This window comes from Cydia splendana, chromosome Z, assembly GCF_910591565.1.
Source record: "Cydia splendana chromosome Z, ilCydSple1.2, whole genome shotgun sequence".
NCBI lineage: Eukaryota > Metazoa > Arthropoda > Insecta > Lepidoptera > Tortricidae > Cydia > Cydia splendana.
In genome coordinates this window covers 4,572,102-4,591,693 of record NC_085987.1, presented here as the reverse complement: position 1 = coordinate 4,591,693, position 19,592 = coordinate 4,572,102, and the positions used below count along the sequence as shown (strand labels likewise).

At 38.4% G+C, this 19,592-nt stretch overlaps 1 protein-coding gene and 1 long non-coding RNA gene across 2 annotated transcripts in view; both read left to right on the top strand.

The window, feature by feature from the left end:
* Positions 1-12,829, top strand: part of LOC134804284 (fizzy-related protein homolog) — a 78,524-nt gene extending 65,695 nt beyond the window's left edge. Inside the window, exons 4-10 of the mRNA XM_063777281.1 lie at positions 7,437-7,670; positions 7,931-8,065; positions 8,712-8,826; positions 9,932-10,056; positions 10,713-10,881; positions 11,594-11,703; positions 12,080-12,829. Of these exons, the coding sequence (XP_063633351.1) occupies positions 7,437-7,670; positions 7,931-8,065; positions 8,712-8,826; positions 9,932-10,056; positions 10,713-10,881; positions 11,594-11,703; positions 12,080-12,256 (1,065 nt within the window). The 3' untranslated portion in view covers positions 12,257-12,829. The remainder of the gene's footprint in view (positions 1-7,436; positions 7,671-7,930; positions 8,066-8,711; positions 8,827-9,931; positions 10,057-10,712; positions 10,882-11,593; positions 11,704-12,079) is intronic.
* A 3,761-nt stretch (positions 12,830-16,590) lies between these two features.
* LOC134804315 (uncharacterized) lies at positions 16,591-18,017 on the top strand. Its single transcript, XR_010146105.1, has 2 exons — positions 16,591-17,319; positions 17,359-18,017. It is a non-coding gene; the product is annotated as an uncharacterized LOC134804315 (long non-coding RNA).
* The last annotated feature ends 1,575 nt before the right edge of the window (positions 18,018-19,592 follow it).

The following is a 19,592-nucleotide window of genomic DNA, read 5'->3' as shown; positions in this document are numbered from 1 at the left end:
TAATATCTGTGCTATTTACCATTAAGCAGAAATAAAGCCTACCATAGTAGTACACATAAAAAAAACTCATTCGCACGCTAAACAGCAGAGCTGTGTAAACATTTAAAAAGTTTAAAAACGTGAATTTTTAAGCAAATATGAGTTGAGCACTAAAATTTCTGTTGTTTTAGCGTTAACACATCATTTCCGAGACACGTTAATTCATATATAGCAATTATATTACAACTTTGCACAATTACATTTTGCACTTACCAGCTTAACCACAATATACTCATCTGTCACCATTTTTCAACCTTACTACATTGTCCTAAGGTCCAATTTTAATCAACGCATGAACGTTAAGTCCATGTTTCAGAGCAGCACGATTAAGGTTGCAGACTTGTAGGTATATGCATTTACAGTGTTTATTGCCGTCAGAGGCGACATCGTGTTGACGAATTTTATAGCCATAATTTTCACACCAGCAAATGTACAGTCGGGATGTGAAGTGTTAAATTCATGAATCTACCTTCACTACCTTGTTTCAAAATATACCTACGACTTTACTATGGTCATTTCATTAGTGTTAATACACACATTCATTGCAATTATATAATGAATGTCTAAGATATTTTGAGTTAATTACAAGTATTACAACATTATTTACAAATGAAATCGGAAGCGTGTCCACTTTATAGAAAACCGCGGCCAAATAACACTATTTATTCTTGAATATGCCAACACTGCTTTTGTTCTGGCTGCAAGATAATGTGCCCTTAAGATTTTAGGTGCACTGTTTTATACTATTAACGGTGTCAACATCCCGAGGCCAAAATTTATTTTATTAGTTAATTTCTAATTTGTTTAGTAGTAAATAGGTTAAACTACTTTAAAATCCTCAAGAAAAGAGTGCACTTGCAACCCCTCTGGTGTTGTAGTCGTCCATGGATTACGGCAATTGCTTACCATAAGGCGTATATCGCCTGCTAGTTTGCCCTTTCGACCTAAAAAAATTGACCTTTCGACTAAAGAAAATGTGGTAACTTCATACATGAGAAAAAAAAACTCATGATTTTCGGCATCCTCTTGTCCATCCTAATCACCTCGCCGTATTCTTATTTGCCATTAACTTTGTATACCCGGTTGTATGGCTCGCCGACAAACGGAGCTTTTCCCGCGAATGCAAAAAGTGCACAATCCCGTCGCGTCAACGTACCTACGTACCCCGTCCGTGAACTAACGCTATCTAGATAAATGACGTCTTCATAAAGCTAAATCCTGTATGTTAGAGTTTAAATACTTGTAAACTAAACTTCGACAAGGTTTAAAACACACGTAACTAAGGAATAACAGTTGATAATTAAAAAAAAAACAAATTGTGCCTCGTACCACTCGGTAAGAAACATATGCGCAACACCTAAATAAAATGTCCCCTGATTTCAACCAAAGGGAGACTTCCTGTCGATAGTTAATACTACGAGTACAAAGATTCAATTAAAAATTGACCTTTCTACTACCGAAAATCGTACCTCAAAACAGTCGAAATAATGATATAACAAATAGAGCTTCCTTGCAAAATTATGTAAAATCTGACGAGTGTGTGGTTATGGTCACTTCGTAGTAATCCTACAATGCTATTTTTATAAGTTTGTCCAAGGTTGCATCGTGAGACTCCCGCAAATGCAAAAACGTACAACGTCCGTGAACTGGGGCTATCTAGATAAATAACACCTTCATAAAGCTAAACTAAACTCAACTCGCCACGGTACGTGGGTCGCCTGTGACCATATGTGGTGTCTTAATAATCCCTCTTAGGGTTCCGTTCTTATACGGTCAACCTTGTGCTACCACGGGCACCACTTACATACTTAAGTATTTCATACTTTGGCAACACATACGAGTAATACTACTGCAACACTTACCAAAGCATCTTGCCAGTGTAGAAATGCTTTCTTAAAACTTACTTAACATTTTGTATTGATAGAAAGCTAGCTTAATTAGGGATTGATATATTATGCGGTCCTTGAAGTTGAACCCCTTTCTTTCCTTTAGGTATCTGTTCTAATCATCTGCTGTCGGCTAAAATCTTAGCGAATCAAAATCGACGCAGTCCGCTCAGCGTTGCCCAATTTCTATAAGTAGTTACCTTTGCTCTACATATCCGTTTCTGGCTTGACCACCTTTTTGATCATGTTACAAGTATTATAACATAGAATTCGGCGGCGTGAGTGAGAAATATTGGTAGTTACGTTACATTGTACAAAAGATGCCCTGTTGCGCTCGGGTCTTAAAAAAGGGTTAAAGAATTGGGTTGAAACGCCTACGACAAAAGGAAACGTAAGTGTGACAAGTCGACATAAACATGAATGTTCGAGTTAAGCGCGGCCCAATAAATATCACTGATAAAGGAGATTTACACGAAAAACAAGATATTGTACGCCGTTAAAGGGATTGCCAATATTTGGACGTCACAAAGGTTTCTACTATATGGCTTTATCCTTTTGTACCAGTGATCCTGAGGCGCGTATCAAATGATATAATTTATAAACCGGCAGCTTGTATATAGTTATGCTGCAGAAATCGACCAGATTGCAAAGAGGGTTAACATTCTGTAGCTAAATCTCTATATTCCTTTCTCTACAGTCTTACAACTTCCAATAAATATTCTTCCAGACACTTCCGTGAGAAAGGTGCGGTTAGTGCCTATTTGTTTTATGCGTACCTAACCCTTCATTGGGTAGCATGTTTGCTCGCCACTCGCCACAGTGGCTTCCTCAGAGAGATGTTCTAACATTAAATACAATAGACAGACGGTGATTGGTTTATCCTTAATAAATTCGGGTCTACTCACCAAACTGCAAACCAAACTGCAAACCGTGTAGGTAATGGCGCACTGGCGCCGAACGTGTTAATACTATTGGAAAGTTGATGAAGTTATCAATTATAACTTTTGCAAAATATCAAATATATTCGTATAGTTATCTCGTTTTTGTTCTAGCATTAACTAATGCTTCGCTGATCCGTACCACAATAATTAGCACGTCCCGGCACGCGGTCTCGATCGATTATCTTATTGTCTATTCAACATTCGGTAGCCGGAACCGCAGGTGCCCCGACCAATCGCCACACATTACTAATTGTCACTCAAAAAAATCGATGACAAATCGAGCCACGCGTCGACTTTTGTTGCAATTTTTTTCAGCTGAGCACAAAAGAATCCGAGGTTTTCGAACCTCTCAAGGACTCGTTACGCTTCAGGGGTCTGCTTGCCTCACGTGGGCCTCGCTAACGGCTCGTAATGTTCCCTTTATTATTACCTGTCGCGACTCTTGTACATACATACAATGTGAGGATATTTGGGGCAATTTTTTGCGTGTCTAATTTTCCATTCAAATGTGCCCCTGTGCTCCTAATATGGGGTTCAAAAGGGTATTGTATGTTGTATGGTTATGAAGATTAAAAGACGCGAAGTATTTGGGTTTTCAACATCGTTTTTATGACAAATTAAGGTTAACTGGAAACGATACATTAAAAAGCTAAGTTCGTGGTACGCTTTATATGATTTTTGGTATAAGAAAGATTTTTTCTTCACATGTATGATGTAATAATTAGTCCCTGGTAAACAGATATACTCTTCGAGCAACACCGGCTTCCGACACATCGGAAGGGAGGGGCCCAAGCGATATCTCACCGTACAAATCTTTCTGCCATTTTTCGCGGGGGGAAAGGTGCACACAGTCGCACTTCTCACACACTTGCATACAAAATCCAATCTGTAATGACGACACAAATACATAGAAAATGACACACGTCAAAGACAAATCTTGCAAACCTCGATCTCTTTTTGTGTACGGACGAGTGACAAGTGTCACAACACGCACACTAACACATTTTCGTTGAAGTATGTTATTGTATTCTGAGAGATGAGAAGTCGGATTTGTCGCTCGACCGATCCGCAATTTGTACTGAGCGAGCAAAATCGATAAATCCAACAATTACATGAGACTAAAATATAATAATTGTGTTTGAATGTAATTAAACGTATGATATGTAAAAAAAAATATTACATGTGAAATGTAACACTTTCTTTTTGTAAATTTGATGTCCCCGACCTCTTTTTATAACAAAAAACCGAGCAAATAGGCATTTTTGTGCAGCAGTGTTCACGCGCGCGTCTGGACTCGGTCTAGTGAAAAATCCAAGTGCAACTAGTTTTATTACCCGCGCTAGATTAGATTGACGCGCTAATCTTGTACCTCGGCAGAGGGGAAATAGTGCGAATGCCGCCTCCCTTCCGTGTTGCTCGAAGGATATACTGATATTACTCGGAAGTTGTTTGAAATATGTTTTACACTATTTTCGACCTTCTCCGAATGCCTCACTACAAAATTAAGACGAAACAGGAGCTGAGTTTTAAATATTTTAGGTAAATATACCCGTCTCGCTAACGAAAGCGGCACCTAAAAGTAGTGCGATAAGGACAAGGCGAAAAATCCTGCGTAAAAATCTCAAAAATCGAGGTTTCGTACTCCTCTGTTTCCTCCTCCAAAACTTAACCAATCGTAACCAAATTTGGAAATCTAAATGATTATGAAATTATCTGTGTCGGACCGTTTTGCTTTTTTGGCTAATTGATATCAGTTTTGAATGCCACGCCTCTCATTGCGGCATAGTCAATTAGGCCATTTTGGCCATTTTTGAAGGGCTCTAGCGCCTTAAAAAACAAAAATATCAAAAAAAGCAAAACGGTCCGACACAGATATTGACAATATTAATCTGTGTTGAAAAAATCATTGCTCTAGCTTCAAAAACCACCGAGGGAAACGAGGAGTACGTTTGTATGGAGAAATGACCACTCCCGTTGGCTCTTAACAAAATGTAGAGCCAACATTGAATCATTGTTATTGAATTAGCTTCTGAAAATATACTGTGTGTACATATTCAAATCTTTAAGTATCGAGTTTCTATTTGACTTCTTACCAGTTTGGCCAGTGGCCACATCGCCCTTATTGTACAGGGTAATGGTACATTACTATCAGTTGCTCTTACGATATTTTTGCCGCTTTATGACTAGAACCAAAGACATATGTAACTCCGTATAAGATGAATAAAGTCTAAGAAAAAAACGTGCCTCGGAAGTCAAGAAAAAGTCAATCTCGGACAGATGGCGCACACACCTTCGGCCTATGCTCGGCTAGATGGCGGTGACGACACCGTTTCATATTTAACAATTTTAACACATTATCAGTGAATGAACATGGGTCAAAATGATATAAAAATAATAAAATACATGATTTTTCATACATTTTTTTTTAGTTTTATACGTTTTCATTTTGAGTTTTAGTCGTGTGTCGATAGATGGCAGTAAATTTACTGTGACTACAAAATGTACTATGACAGGACCCCTCTATACTATCTATTCTCTTTGCTAGAACCATAGAACTTTTCGCAAAGCGGTGTCAACGCCGTGGTATATATTGCTGGCCCAATATTACAGGGTTCTATGTTACATTTTCAAGATAGTGGAAATTCGACTTAATGTCACTATGACAATGTTCTAATTTCAGTTAGATAAAAGTGAAAAATAGAACCCTGTAATATTGGGCCAGCGATAACTTACCTCCTTTACAGGTCATTTAGCCCTGTATTCACCACTTCACACGTGAACCATTACGTGATCGTGTGTTGTCATTGTCACGCATTCGTCTTCTGTGTTATCGAATGCTTACGTCGTGTCGTGTCACTTGTGTCGGTCGTTGACAGTTTTTCACGATTCGTTAGCAAAAAAATTCAAGAATTTCACAATACTCCGAGATTCTACTTTTAATGTTGGATAATTCAATAAAAGCTTATAATTACAAAATGTTTACATTAGCCTATGCGTTCTAGTTATAGTCGAGGTTTTGATAATTCGATAGTCATTCATTAAAATTCTTCATAACGCACATAACCCGGACAGTTTTCTGTACGATTCTAATCTACAAATTATATTAATTGGTTACAGTGATTACGTTGCGTATTTTGTATACCCATTTGTTTCAATCTCGTGTCATTTAACCCGTATTGCAATAAGTACGTTTTTTGTGTCGATGTCGTTACTTTTTTTTGGAGCGATGCGATTTGTTTTTTGACTTCGGGTTCCTTAGTCGCCATTGGGAAACTATGTACACGTCTTAGTTAAGTTTTCTTATTCTTAGTGTCGATTTTATGTATCTTGCGGCGCATTTTCTATATGTCAATATAGCTCTTTACATTCGTGGTTCAATACCCGTACCACAAGTCACTGACAGTGTCAACACTGACATACGCAAATTCTACGTAATTTATCTTCTATACATCTCGCACGCACTAATATGTCAGTATAAGCCAGATGCATAGAATTCAAGTTACGTAGACGTTAGCGTACAGTAAGTTTTGACACTATCAGTACCTAACTCGTGGCAAATCTCTACCAACTCGTAAGTACATGTGGTTTTCTGTAGCAAGTAAGGTCTCGCACTTGGCCATTCTGTAAATTACACACCAAAGCCTAATGGAGCCACAGCCATCCGTTACTTCCACACTGTTCTAATGTTGCCAACGATTTAGACAAATGGACTCATTTTTCATACTACTTTTTCTACGTCCGTCGTTTGAAGTGCCTTAATTAGAGTTAATGATTTTATTTTGGTCAATGAATTTATTAAAATTAATGTGATATTGCATTATTATCTTATTATTACACCTATGATTTCAAATACCTCTTTGTATGGACTATTTTTATAAAAAAATAACATTTAGCATTTAATGTTACGTTTGCTGGAATTCTGGTTAATATTATGATGACTAAGTAGACATCTTTTACATTTTTTTCCTTATAAAAAGCCACAGCGAATTATTAATACATACACGTCATACACTACGCTTTCTATTGGTCGATTAAAAACATAAAGGTCGTTTGAAATATATCATCATCATCATCATCCTCATCATCATCATCTCAGCCATGAGACGTCCACTGCTGAACATAGGCCTCCCCCTTGGACCTCCATACGTGCCGGTTGGAAGCGACCCGCATCCAGCGTCTTCCGGCGACCTTAACAAGATCGTCTGTCCATCTTGTGGGTGGACGTCCTACGCTGCGCTTGCTAGTCCGTGGTCTCCACTCGAGCACTTTTCGACCCCATCGGCCATCTTCTCTGCGTGCAATGTGCCCTGCCCATTGCCACTTCAGCTTGCTAATCCGGTGGGCTATGTCGGTGACTTTAGTTCGTCTACGGATCTCCTCATTTCTGATTCGATCACGTAGAGAAACTCCGAGCATAGCCCTCTCCATAGCTCGTTGAGCGACTTTGAGTTTTGAGATGAGGCCGATAGTGAAAGACCACGTTTCGGAGCCGTAAGTCATCACTGGTAACACACACTGATTAAAGACTTTCGTCTTGAAATATATACTAACTCATAACCTTCTTTCACAGGACACAATAAATACGCCGCCACACAACCTCTCAGCCATATCAACGCCCTCACAAAAGCTACTATGGGCGCCAAGGAAGACCATGCGCAAGATCTCACGGATACCGTTCAAAGTGCTGGACGCGCCAGAACTGCAGGACGACTTCTACCTGAACCTGGTCGACTGGTCCGCGCAGAATGTGCTCAGCGTCGGCCTGGGGAGCTGCGTCTATCTGTGGAACGCGTGCACCAGCCAGGTTAGTCCACTATGTACAAGATCTCACGGATACCGTTCAGAGTGCTGGACGCACTAGCTGCAAGACTTCAACTTGAACTTGGTCGACTGATCCACGAAAAACATGGCCAACGTCGGTAGAGTGAAAACTTATTTCTTCGCAAACAAGATTCACTTATCTTTTGCTGTGCACTAGGTTTAACATGCTACTCTCGAAGAAATATAGAATTTAGATCTATTGTAAAAACAACTTATGTTAACATCACCTCATTTCCCTTGCAGGTGACCAGGCTTTGCGATCTATCATCAGAAGGCAACGCCGTCACGTCAGTGTCTTGGAGTGAGCGAGGCAGCATCGTCGCCGTGGGTACACAGAAGGGTCACATCAGCGTGTGGGATGTCGCGGTTAACAAGGAGGTACGGTTATTTGAACTTACTATAATCCAGGATAAAAACAAAATAGATTATACTCAAATGTTATCTAAATTACCCAATTAGAGTTGAAACATGCGGCGGTAACTGATAGGGCAGATCAGATGACACTTAATATTATGTAGCCTATTTGTATAGATTTGTTGCTCATCATCCCTTGATAAAAAGCGTTTCTCGCTTTACAACAACGAGGAAAAAAAAAAAATGTGTTAAATTTAGTTTTATTGTTGTAATGACAATGACCAATAATAATACGTACCGGGTTTCCTTAAGATCATGATCATTGATCAGACAATTGAGTCCACAGGGAAATGTAAGTGTTATATGATTTCAGCAATAACAAGTGTGCATTTTATTGTTAAATAGTTGGAAGGATTTAAGATAAAAATATCATTCACTACATGCCTAGTCGTTTCCATGTGCTTAGATTCTCGTAGTTTAGAAGCAATACCGCGATTTGCCGCGTTTGACAGAGCGACATATCAATCGTCCCGCGCAGATGCCGGTTGTTGTACCGAGCGTATTTTATTGTCAAGTTTATCATTTGTAATAATTTTTGTCGCTTGGGTCACCGCGGCATGTATCGCCTTATAAATTACAATCGATTTACAACTCTATTATTACGACGCAGGTATCAAAATTGCACGGGCATTCGGCGAGGGTCGGTGCGCTGGCGTGGAACGGTGACGTGCTCAGTTCGGGTTCTCGGGATCGGTACATCAGGCAACGGGATACGAGAACGCCGCGTAAGTACAACATTTTAAGTTAATATCACCCCCTTATTCATAAAACTTTACGGGCCCGATTTAGTGAAATTATGTTTTATCCCTTTCTTACAAATACATAAGTAAAAATGACATATAAAGACAAACGATTATTAGCTGAGGTTTGTAGCGCGTTTGTTTATGAATAAGGGGGTTAGCGTTCAGCCTTGTATATCCTCTGTTGTGTATATGCCTTTTCACGCCACTGTTCGGAAATGTGGCAATAGAAGGTCTAAAACCAAGCTGGAAAGTAGGCAATAGCTGTAGCACCTGAACCATCACTACTACAATGTTTCATTGTTATCATCATCTGTCATTGGTGACGGTTCGCTACAGCAATGAGTATCATTTAAAACATAAAAATCAATACAAGGTCCTTTTTGGCGCAACTTTTTCCATCAAAAATAAAATTTAGTTATTTATAGGACCAATTTCTTGTTTAAAAAAAAAAAAGAAATGTCAAAACCATTCATTCATTCAGTCAGATCATTCGATTCACGCTTAAGGCGTTTTTTACTTTTGTAGAGCTGTTTGTGTTTTTTTTTTAGCAAAAACGCTTCTAAGTTTAGAGTCGATTTTAAGCAAACAACAGAAAAACGCCTCTTTAAAGTGATAAAAAAGGCGGGATCGGAAAATACTCACTGAATTGGATAGTGTAAATTGTGTTTGACTAAAAAATACAAGAAACACGTATCTACGCTCGCTATAAAAATGAGTTCTTCTAGTGAAGAAAATGATATTCTTACGCTGACGCCTACCGAAATTCAAGAGACAGCACAGGCAGTGGCTAATAATTTTCTACCAGAGAAATCGCGGGCTAGTACTATAGCGCGCTAGTAGTAGCGGGCTAGTAGTATAGTTATGCAAATGTTTTCTTATTTCCTCGCAGTAGTCGTGAAAAGCGTGTAATGCCTCGCCGGAAACGCTAAAGATGGACTCGTATTATTTGAGGGCCTCCACTAACGTGTCGGCCCTCAAACTCACTCGTCCATCTTTTAGCGGTTTTCCGTCCTCTCCTACAATGTACTATTCTCATCTTCTTTTCTTAAGCCTACTTTAGACTATATAGAGCTATGTACTGTTCCAGAAGTCAACACAGCGGTTCGGGTGCTTCAAGGGCATCGGCAGGAGGTCTGCGGGTTGAAATGGTCTCCCGACGGCCTCTCGCTGGCGTCCGGGGGTAACGACAACAAACTACTCATCTGGTCACTGGTGAGTGACCAAAAACTTACAAATTGCTTAACATAATATAATTCATATTCAAGCCTTTAACTAGGATCCTTAGTTGACCATAATTAATTTGTGCGACAAATATTTATCTTTAATATAATATGTAAGATAAAACCATGTGAATGTGGTCTAGAGATACGTCATTTTGATGTCGGTACTTTGTGTACCGCAATGGTGTAAATACAATGATAATGATTATGAAGACCTTGAATAACAACTACTTAAATGAAAATGTATTATTACAGTTTGCCCTTTAACGGTTTGATAAATAAATTAGTAATTTTATAGTTATGGTAATTTACATATCTTATGCATTTTTACACCAACAGGTTTATTGTTTAGTATATATCGTCGGGTGACAAGCAAAAGTCACTAACTAACATCATTGAAATTATTGGACAATAAACCGTGTTACAAGTGTAATAAAGTGCATTGTTACTTTAATTTTTTGATAGTACTTAGTGAGTTTTGCTTGTCACCCGACGATATTGTATCAAAAAGTCAAAGAGTTGGCGCAAGATAGGGAAAGCTGGAAGATACTCCAACGGCAACAGAATAACTCTTGATGAAATGTATAGGGAAAATCCTCATTACGAAGTGCTTACAATGTTACTAACTGAAGCTTATTCTTTTCCCAGCATTCGTCGACACCCGTGCAAACGTACTCGTCCCACGTGGCCGCAGTGAAGGCCATCGCGTGGTCGCCGCACCAGCACGGGCTACTCGCGTCCGGCGGCGGCACCGCAGACCGCTGCATCCGCTTCTGGAACACGCTCACCGGCCAGCCCATGCAGTACGTCGACACGGGTGGGTGCACAGAATACATTCCTATTCTCCCATCGACACCAGTGCAAACGTACTCGTCCCACGTGGCCGCAGTGAAGGCCATCGCGTGGTCGCCGCACCAGCACGGGCTACTCGCGTCCGGCGGCGGCACCGCAGACCGCTGCATCCGCTTCTGGAACACGCTCACCGGCCAGCCCATGCAGTACGTCGACAAGGGTGGATGCACAGAATACATTCCTATTCTTGCTTTATCGAGTTTGCGAGAAGGCCTTGCCAAACTATACTGGCGTTATTGCCTGACACTCGGCACATTGTGGCATCGGTGGCTTGGTCATCAGACAAACGACATTGGATGAAATTAGATGCCCGATTTATACTTAGTGCGGAAATCCCGCGCGTAAGTCGCCATAATAGAGTTAGACTAAGAAAAGTTTGCAACGATTTTGATAGCACACGCAGTGCAAGTGTTATTTTAAACGTCAAACTTCTATGATATTTTGACGTATAAATAACACTTGCACTGCGTGTGCTATCAAAATAGCTGCAGACTTTTCTTGGTCTAACTCTAGTAGAGTTTCCCCTTTCTTTGTCGTCGGATAAAAATCCTACCAAAAAACGGAAAATAAGGCGCAACAATCTGCAATACTCGAGTGGTAATAGTAACCTATCGAGTGACAAAGACACCAAAATACTTGCGAAATGTTTTAATTTTATTTTTGTCTAATGTTCACAGGTTCGCAAGTCTGCAATCTAGCGTGGTCGAAGCACTCCAGCGAGCTGGTGTCGACGCACGGTTACTCGCAGAACCAGATATTGGTGTGGAAGTACCCTTCGCTTACACAGGTAAGTTCTAATTTAAATTTTGTATAATCTTTCTAACATTGTTTTGGACTTTTGCCATGCCACGCTAAGGAACGTTTCGGTACAAACCTTCGCTAACTCTTGGAATATTTTGCCAAAAATGGTTTTCAGGGCTTCTTTGGATGGAATCGATTCAATCGATAAAGTCCTATAATGAGTAGACAGACCCACTTGAGTGATTAAATAGCGATATAACCTTATGAACTTAGTAAAATTGAGTTAATATCAGATTAGATTTTTTCACTTTACTGCTCAAGGCCAAAACTTTTACCTAATAAGCTCTACTATCCATTATTTTTTTTATTTCTGAACATCGAGGTGACTAGAAAAATACTAAAATCATCCATTTCACTTCCAGGTGGCCAAATTAACCGGTCACTCGTACCGTGTCCTCTACCTGGCTCTATCACCCGACGGCGAAGCGATCGTCACCGGCGCCGGCGACGAAACGCTGCGTTTCTGGAACGTGTTCTCCAAGTCCCCGTCACACCGAGAGCGGCAGAGCGTGCTCAACCTACACACGTCGCTCAGATAAACACTACTAAAGTATCACAGACTAAATAAATGTTACAGCGGTGGAGTGTCAATCTGCACAGGTTGTAGTAACCGCAGACTAGTCACTACTAGTCTGTGGCTTACTATAGACGGAGTGCGATGGCAGACTGTGTTAGTGAGTGCGAATCGTAGTGCCACAGACAATAAGATGTCCATAGACAATGTGTCGGTGTTAGTCTAATCTAAAATTGGAGTCTATAGTTCAAGTAAAACATGAAGGTCTAAGGCTTAGTACTCGCGTGCCAGAGGGCCTACCGCGAAATCGAAAATCGAAATTTCGTTATCTGCCTCTCTATCGCTCTTGCTTACTCTAGCGATAGAGAGGCAGATAAAAAGCCATTTGCGGGTTCGCGGTAAGGCCTCGGCTGTCAAGCGGATGGCAGCTAACTACTACAGTGAGATTGTTATAGCTATATATTATTATTTTATTCACTCTAGGTAGTTGTCTCTCGCTTTCACAGAACTGCAAGAAGCTGTGAGCACTAGGTTTAAAGGCCGTCGTGTCGTCAGCACCGGATCGTAGACTCCAATAGTCCAAAGTGTACTAAAGTGTTGTCAACTTGAAATAGCATAGGTTAGCTGTTAGAATGGGATAGTCGTATACATTTTCATCCTGCCAAGGCTACCAACTGCGTTGTACAGACAGCATAAAATAGATATTGAGACACTTATTTCTATGGTAACAAAAGTGAGTAACGATATATTTGGCCACTTAGGCCGTCGCTATTTCATGCTGACCGTACCTATAAAACAGTTAGTGTCAAAATGGTTCCTAGTACTTTGTGTGGATATATTTTCTACTGACTATTTATGCTATGGTTGACAATATAAAAGGATAATGCCGGCTTTGTAATTTATTATTATAATTTTATTTTTAGATACCTATCTAGTTAAATTACAGTACGGAAGCTGGACTGTTTCTATTGCATTTTACTAAAAGTACTTTATTATCATGTACATATGTTTTAGATATTCTAATATAGTGTTGATATAATATACTATAATTTATTATTTTCTAGTTTAGTTCGCGTTGGGAAAACTTAAAAGAATTTGCTATCAGAGTCGATTTCCTTAAAAAGTTCAAGTTTAAATGTTATTATGAACTGAACACGCAAATCTGTTAAGTTTTCACTTATACTGCGTATAAGACGCGTTAAAATACAATGTGTATTTTATTAATCTTTACTGTGTTTCTGACTGTTATTGATCGCCAGGACAATCTTTAGGTGTGTCTTCATTGTGCTAAATGTATTTGCCTTAATCGATTGGTAATATGTTTAGCCAATCAGTGTCAAGAAACCCATCTAATGGGTTATTGGTAAACCTTTTTAATGGGTTCAAATCTGAATGGGTTAATGCATTCCCTACCGGTTAAATTATTAACATCTTAATGAAGAATGCGCGAAGAATTAGTTTTCGAATAATTTACTCTAGTTTCTGAAACTTTATGCGTGAGAAGTGAATTTTCGGTCAAATTACACCTGTTTTGGAAGAGTTTTAGTTTTGAATATTATTTTAATCAAAACTTTCGAAAACTCTTAGTAATTATAATTTTAGGGAAATACATTTTTGATTTATGGAATTTGGTATTAACTAATTTTTTTTCTGTTTCAGCGTGTTTTTTAACTTGTTCTATGTTTGTGTACATGAGGTAGGTATATAATACTGACATACAAATGACATATTTAAGTACTAACAATACTTTGAAAGTACATTTCCAAATAACCCAATCTTTTGACTGGTAATTGAAGAGTTTTACAAAATAGTTTCATTATATTTTGAACATTTAGTAATACAAATTATAATTCACACTTTGAGTAATAGATATAAAATACATTTTTAAATCCATTGCATAAAGCTCTATTTGCCACCAAAAACTACTTGATATATTGTTATTGTACAAACCTATTGTCAACTTGTAACCGTAATGTACCGACAACGATAAAGTTAAATAAACCTATTAGCAGGCGAATTAAGGCTTTGTCTACGTGATAAAATGTGACGTTCCACGGGAAAAGCTATCTTATGGCCGTCGGCGCTTACGTCGCTTAGCACCGCATTAGTATTGGAGCGCTGTTAATAATAGCGTAAGCGCCAACTGCTATAAAGTACCTTTTACCCATGGAACGTCACAAATAAGTGTCACTTTTTCACCCATCGCGAATGAAAGAGACGGAATCTGTCTATCACGCTGTCACGTAGACAAATACAACTATCATATTCGTACTGGGCGTTTGACTTTGGGACTAAGTGGTAGGTACATGTGTAAAGGTTTTCTGGAATACAGTTAAGTATGGTAAATTAGCTGTAAGTTTTCTTATGGGAGGTTGTTTCAGTACAAATTCAAGGTCTATTTCTCATTGACAAAATAACAGTTTTCCTGTCCTGTTACGAACATTGTATTACATATATATGTACAGAATAATGTAGTTCATAATTTTTCATTGTATTTTCTCGGAAACGTTCGTATTTATCATGCTACATCAGTCAATCTCAGTAGTTTTTGTACCGAGCCTGACTGAAATAGCAAGACATATTCGTACGCTTCCGTGAAAATACAATGGATAATAATTATGCATTACCTACATCTGTACCAAGCGTGTATGTTTTACGTGTAGCACCAGCAATATACAGCGAATTGTCACTGTCAGGTGACAATGTCACCGTGGTAAAACAGGGGCCATACGTTAGCAATGGCGGTTGATGAGAAATTGCCTTTTTATCGAAGCTAACCTGACCTGTAAATTGTAATTATATGTGCACTTTTCCTAATAAGGAATTACCTATATGACAAAAAATATATTAATAGTCTGTCCTATTAGGTATAAAAATACCACATTCATTTAGCCAATGATATTAAGGTCAGATGGGCTAGGACAAACATAGTTTATTAAACTCGGGGCAAGATAAACAGGATAAGGATTCCCTACAAGTGTTACTCTTGCCCCAGTGTTTGTCTAACCCCATCTGTCCTTATAACATAGATACAAAAGGCTCATTGGTCGAATGATAGAGTCAAGTGTTTTATTTATGAAACCTTATAGAACAGACTATATTAAAATTAAATGATCTCATTGAATCGAACAAATTATTGGCAACATATAAAATTTATTGTAAAATAAGCATGCGTGTATGTTTCCTTTATTTATTTTTTTGGCATTTTCTGACACCGTTTGAATTATGTATAAATTGCTAGAGATTAGTTTAGGTAATATTAATATTAAGGTATTTGAAATTACATACGTATATAACAGAGAAGCGGAAAAATCATGCATAACAATTTGTTGTTACAACTGGTAGTGACGCAGCTATGGTTAAAATAAGACAACAATACACTTGTCTCATTCTAACCCTTGTCCCTATCGGTTGACGAATCGCAACGATAAGTTGTGGTAAAAATTGTAAGCAGATCACATAAGGGCTTATTGAAAAAAGCACATGATTTTCGTTTTATATGTGTATGATTTCTCTCGTGTCAAGTAAACGAGCTTGTAGTATAACTTTTAGGTAAGTGTATGACGCATATATATATGTTACGCGTGTATTCGTTAAGCGTGTCATGTTTTGTTTCACGTGTGACTAATGTGTTGGTAGAGTTCGCAGCAAAAATACCTCAGGAGAATGAAAGTGGTATCCACAGTTCCTATTCTTTTAACAAGTCTTGGTCCTGTAGAAAAAAGCTTCATATTTCAAATTTTAGGGCCCGGGAAATTTTGAATTATTTTTACTCACGGGTCACTAAGTTTTTCCATTTTTAGTGAGGAACAAGTATCCAGAATTTAATGTCCAAAATATTGGAATATATTGGGACTTATTCTCTGGAAGGATCGAAAGAGCTCGTGAGTAGTGCCCGTATCACTTTAAGCCTTGATACTACTTATGCTGCCAACTGTACTATTGAGCCTAACAAGTTATTTTACGAGCTAAGTCAGTTAAATATACATTATGTCAAATCAGTACGGTTTCGTCTTTAACTCGCGGCTTCAGCTTTCGATACTTCTTGGTTCAATTGCATTTCATGACGATTACCAAGACAACACATACTTTTAAACCATCTTAAGTACTTCGCCCCGAATATATAAAGTAGGTAAATGCAGCGCCGTATACGTAAATAGGGCGAAGTGAATTACTGGCGTTAGTCTGCCTTTCCACTGAGGCGGAGATGAGAGGAGACACGCGGGAATCAACCAATAGCATTGGTTGTCTTCTCCGCTCCGTTAGATTCCAACCAATAGCATTGGTTGTCTTCTCCGCTCCGTTAGATTCCAACCAAATAGCATTGGTTGTCTTCTCCGCTCCGTTAGATTCCAACCAATAGCATTGGTTGTCTTCTCCGCTCCGTTAGATTCCAACCAAATAACATTGGTTGTCTTCTCCGCTCCGTTAGATTCCAACCAATAGCATTGGTTGTCTTCTCCGCTCCGTTAGATTCCAACCAATAGCATTGGTTGTCTTCTCCGCTCCGTTAGATTCCAACCAATGGTATTGGTTGATTCTTGCATGTCTAATCTCATCTACTATCATTTCAAAGGCAGTTTTAGGGTATGTGATATTTGAAGATGCAAGTTTAACATGAAAACGCACTGGTCTAGACATACATTTATAGAAGCATATTATTTTAATTATGTTTGTTACATTTTGTACATACCTATTAGTACATTAATGTCGTGTGCAATGTAGACGTAAACTTAGATAACGCTAATATAACCTTCGATTTCCCGATTGTAATACGATTAAATCGTTAATCGATTACTATAGTTAATATTGTTTATGTAAGACGAACAGTAAACTTGTATGTACTTAACCAAATATCTTCGTGATTATATTTTTTCTTAGTGTTGCTTACCTTGTTTTGAATAATAGAAGATTTCAGTCAATAAATGTTTGTTTAAACTTTTTAAGTTGAATAACAAGTGTAGAGATGTAATGCATTATTATATTCCATCGTATTTTCACGGAAACGTACGAACGTGTTTTGCTATTTCAGTCAATGATGGAACAAAAAGTACTGAGATTGACTGAAGTAGCATGCCAAATACCAATGTTTCCGAGAAAATACGATGGAAACTAATTATGCATTAGGTACGTCTGTAAGAGCAGTTGTGGCAATGAAGATGATTTAGGTATATGTTTGAGCCATATCTTGCCCACATTTTATAATAATTTTAGCAAAAGCTTATTGCTTTTACTAGCGGTTAATAACTAAATTTTTAACTTGGGACTGCCATTAGAGATAATCTAATAAAAATATTTTAAAGATCATACTACGAGGCACACTTGGTCCAATAATTTGAGGAAAAGATTACAGAATTAAGCGACATTACCTATTAGAGAAAAGGAAGTTGTGTTTCCTTGTAAATCGTGTAATCAGACCGCGTAGTGTATAATACCTACTTTTAAATACCCCTCTTGTAAAGCGCCATTTTCAAAATTGTACAGATATTGTTCAATACAAGATACGCAACGCATCAAAATTTCACTAGGTTAAAGAGTACTAGCACTAGTTCGACCCGATATTTATAAATATTACTTCCTCTGTCCTTTTCCTTCTTAATACATTGTACTATCTTAACCTTTCCTCTCTTTCCAAATCGGGTCAAAAATAAAAGATTTATTTATGAAAAGAGTATATTATACCTTAATATATTGAACTTGTAAAGATAGACTGATTTAGTGGTACCCATAAATGTTTAGATTTAATCTACTTTCTTTTAGAATAAACTATTAACTGTGTGATTTAATATGAGTGTTATTTCTGTCTCACCTTTCTTTGTAACAATAAAATATACCTACACGAGTACTCATGTGTGGTTATCACAACTATCCGTCAAAATTCGAGTCTCTCTCGGGCAGTATCATGAATCTAGGATATACCTGGATCGTGGGGGTAACTGACAGAACGGGATAGACTTATGTATCTTTCAGTAGGAGTAGCAGCGAAAGAGCTATTATTGTTTGTCCTTGTCACAGTCTCACATTTTATTTGTTCCCCACCTTTTTTTTAGTATGGATAATGGTGGGCAACAAATGAATTCGACCAATCACAGTGTCGCATTTGCGTATGTTTTGTCCCTCACGGAGGCACGCGTATACCACTTCTATACGATCCTACCTTCTATGGGCAGTATGAACGTTTCATTCACGTGTGTGGTCTCGGAGTAATTAACAATGGAGCCGCCATTAACAGGCGTTCCCCTCTGTCGAAAATAGGCGGCCAATGGTCAACCACATGTCAACCATATGTATGGACTGACGTTTATCTGACATGACGTACCTATACATTTGATGTGCCCCTCCCCCGCAAAAAACGGCAGACTATTTTGTACCGAAAATTTTAGACATGGCGTCTCCGTTGGTTATATCCTCTAAGTGTGTGGTGGTACATGAATCTAGGATATACCTGGATCTGGCATGAGTGGTGGGGGTACCTGACAGAACGGGATAGTCTTATGTATCTTTCAGTAGGAGTAGCAGCGAAAGGGCTATTATTGTTTGTCCTTGTCACAGTCTCACATTTTATTTGTTCCCCACCTTTTTTTTAGTATGGATAATGGTGGGCAACAAATGAATTCGACCAATCACAGTGTCGCATTTGCGTATGTTTTGTCCCTCACGGAGGCACGCGTATACCACTTCTATACGATCCTACCATCTATGGTGGTGGTACGAGTATAGTCTGTCCGTTTTGCTAAGATCATGTATGCCATAGTAAATGTATGGCGAACTTGATCTTAGAAATCGGACAGGCTATAAATAATCGTGGGTGGAAACCTGGGTTGTGTTGTATAGAGCAAAAAAAGCGTTTAAAAAATACAAAATGATGACTATTATTCGGTTAGGATCTGAGGTCAGGATCCTTAAACAGAATAAAAAAAATAATATTTATAAGTAGGTTTGACGACCGGTCTGGCCTAGTGGGTAGTGACCCTGCCTATGAAGCCATTGGTCCCGGGTTCGAATCCCGGTAAGGGCATTTATTTGTGTGATGACACAGATATTTGTTCCTGAGTCATGGTTGATTTTCTATGTATTTAAGTATTTATATACCTATTATATATATCGTTGTCCGAGTACCCACAACACAAGCCTTCTTGAGCTTACCGTGGGGCTTAGTCAATTTGGGTAAAAAATGTCCCATAATATTTATTTATTATTTTATTTATTTATTTTTAAGTAGGGTTTTTTTTTTCAAGTAGCTTATTAGGGTAAATAGTCACCACAAGCATGTAATAGGTTTAGACACACGTAATGCTAATGATCTCATGTTTACTAAACGGGAAACCAATAATAATCAATTTTATACATGTAAGTAACAT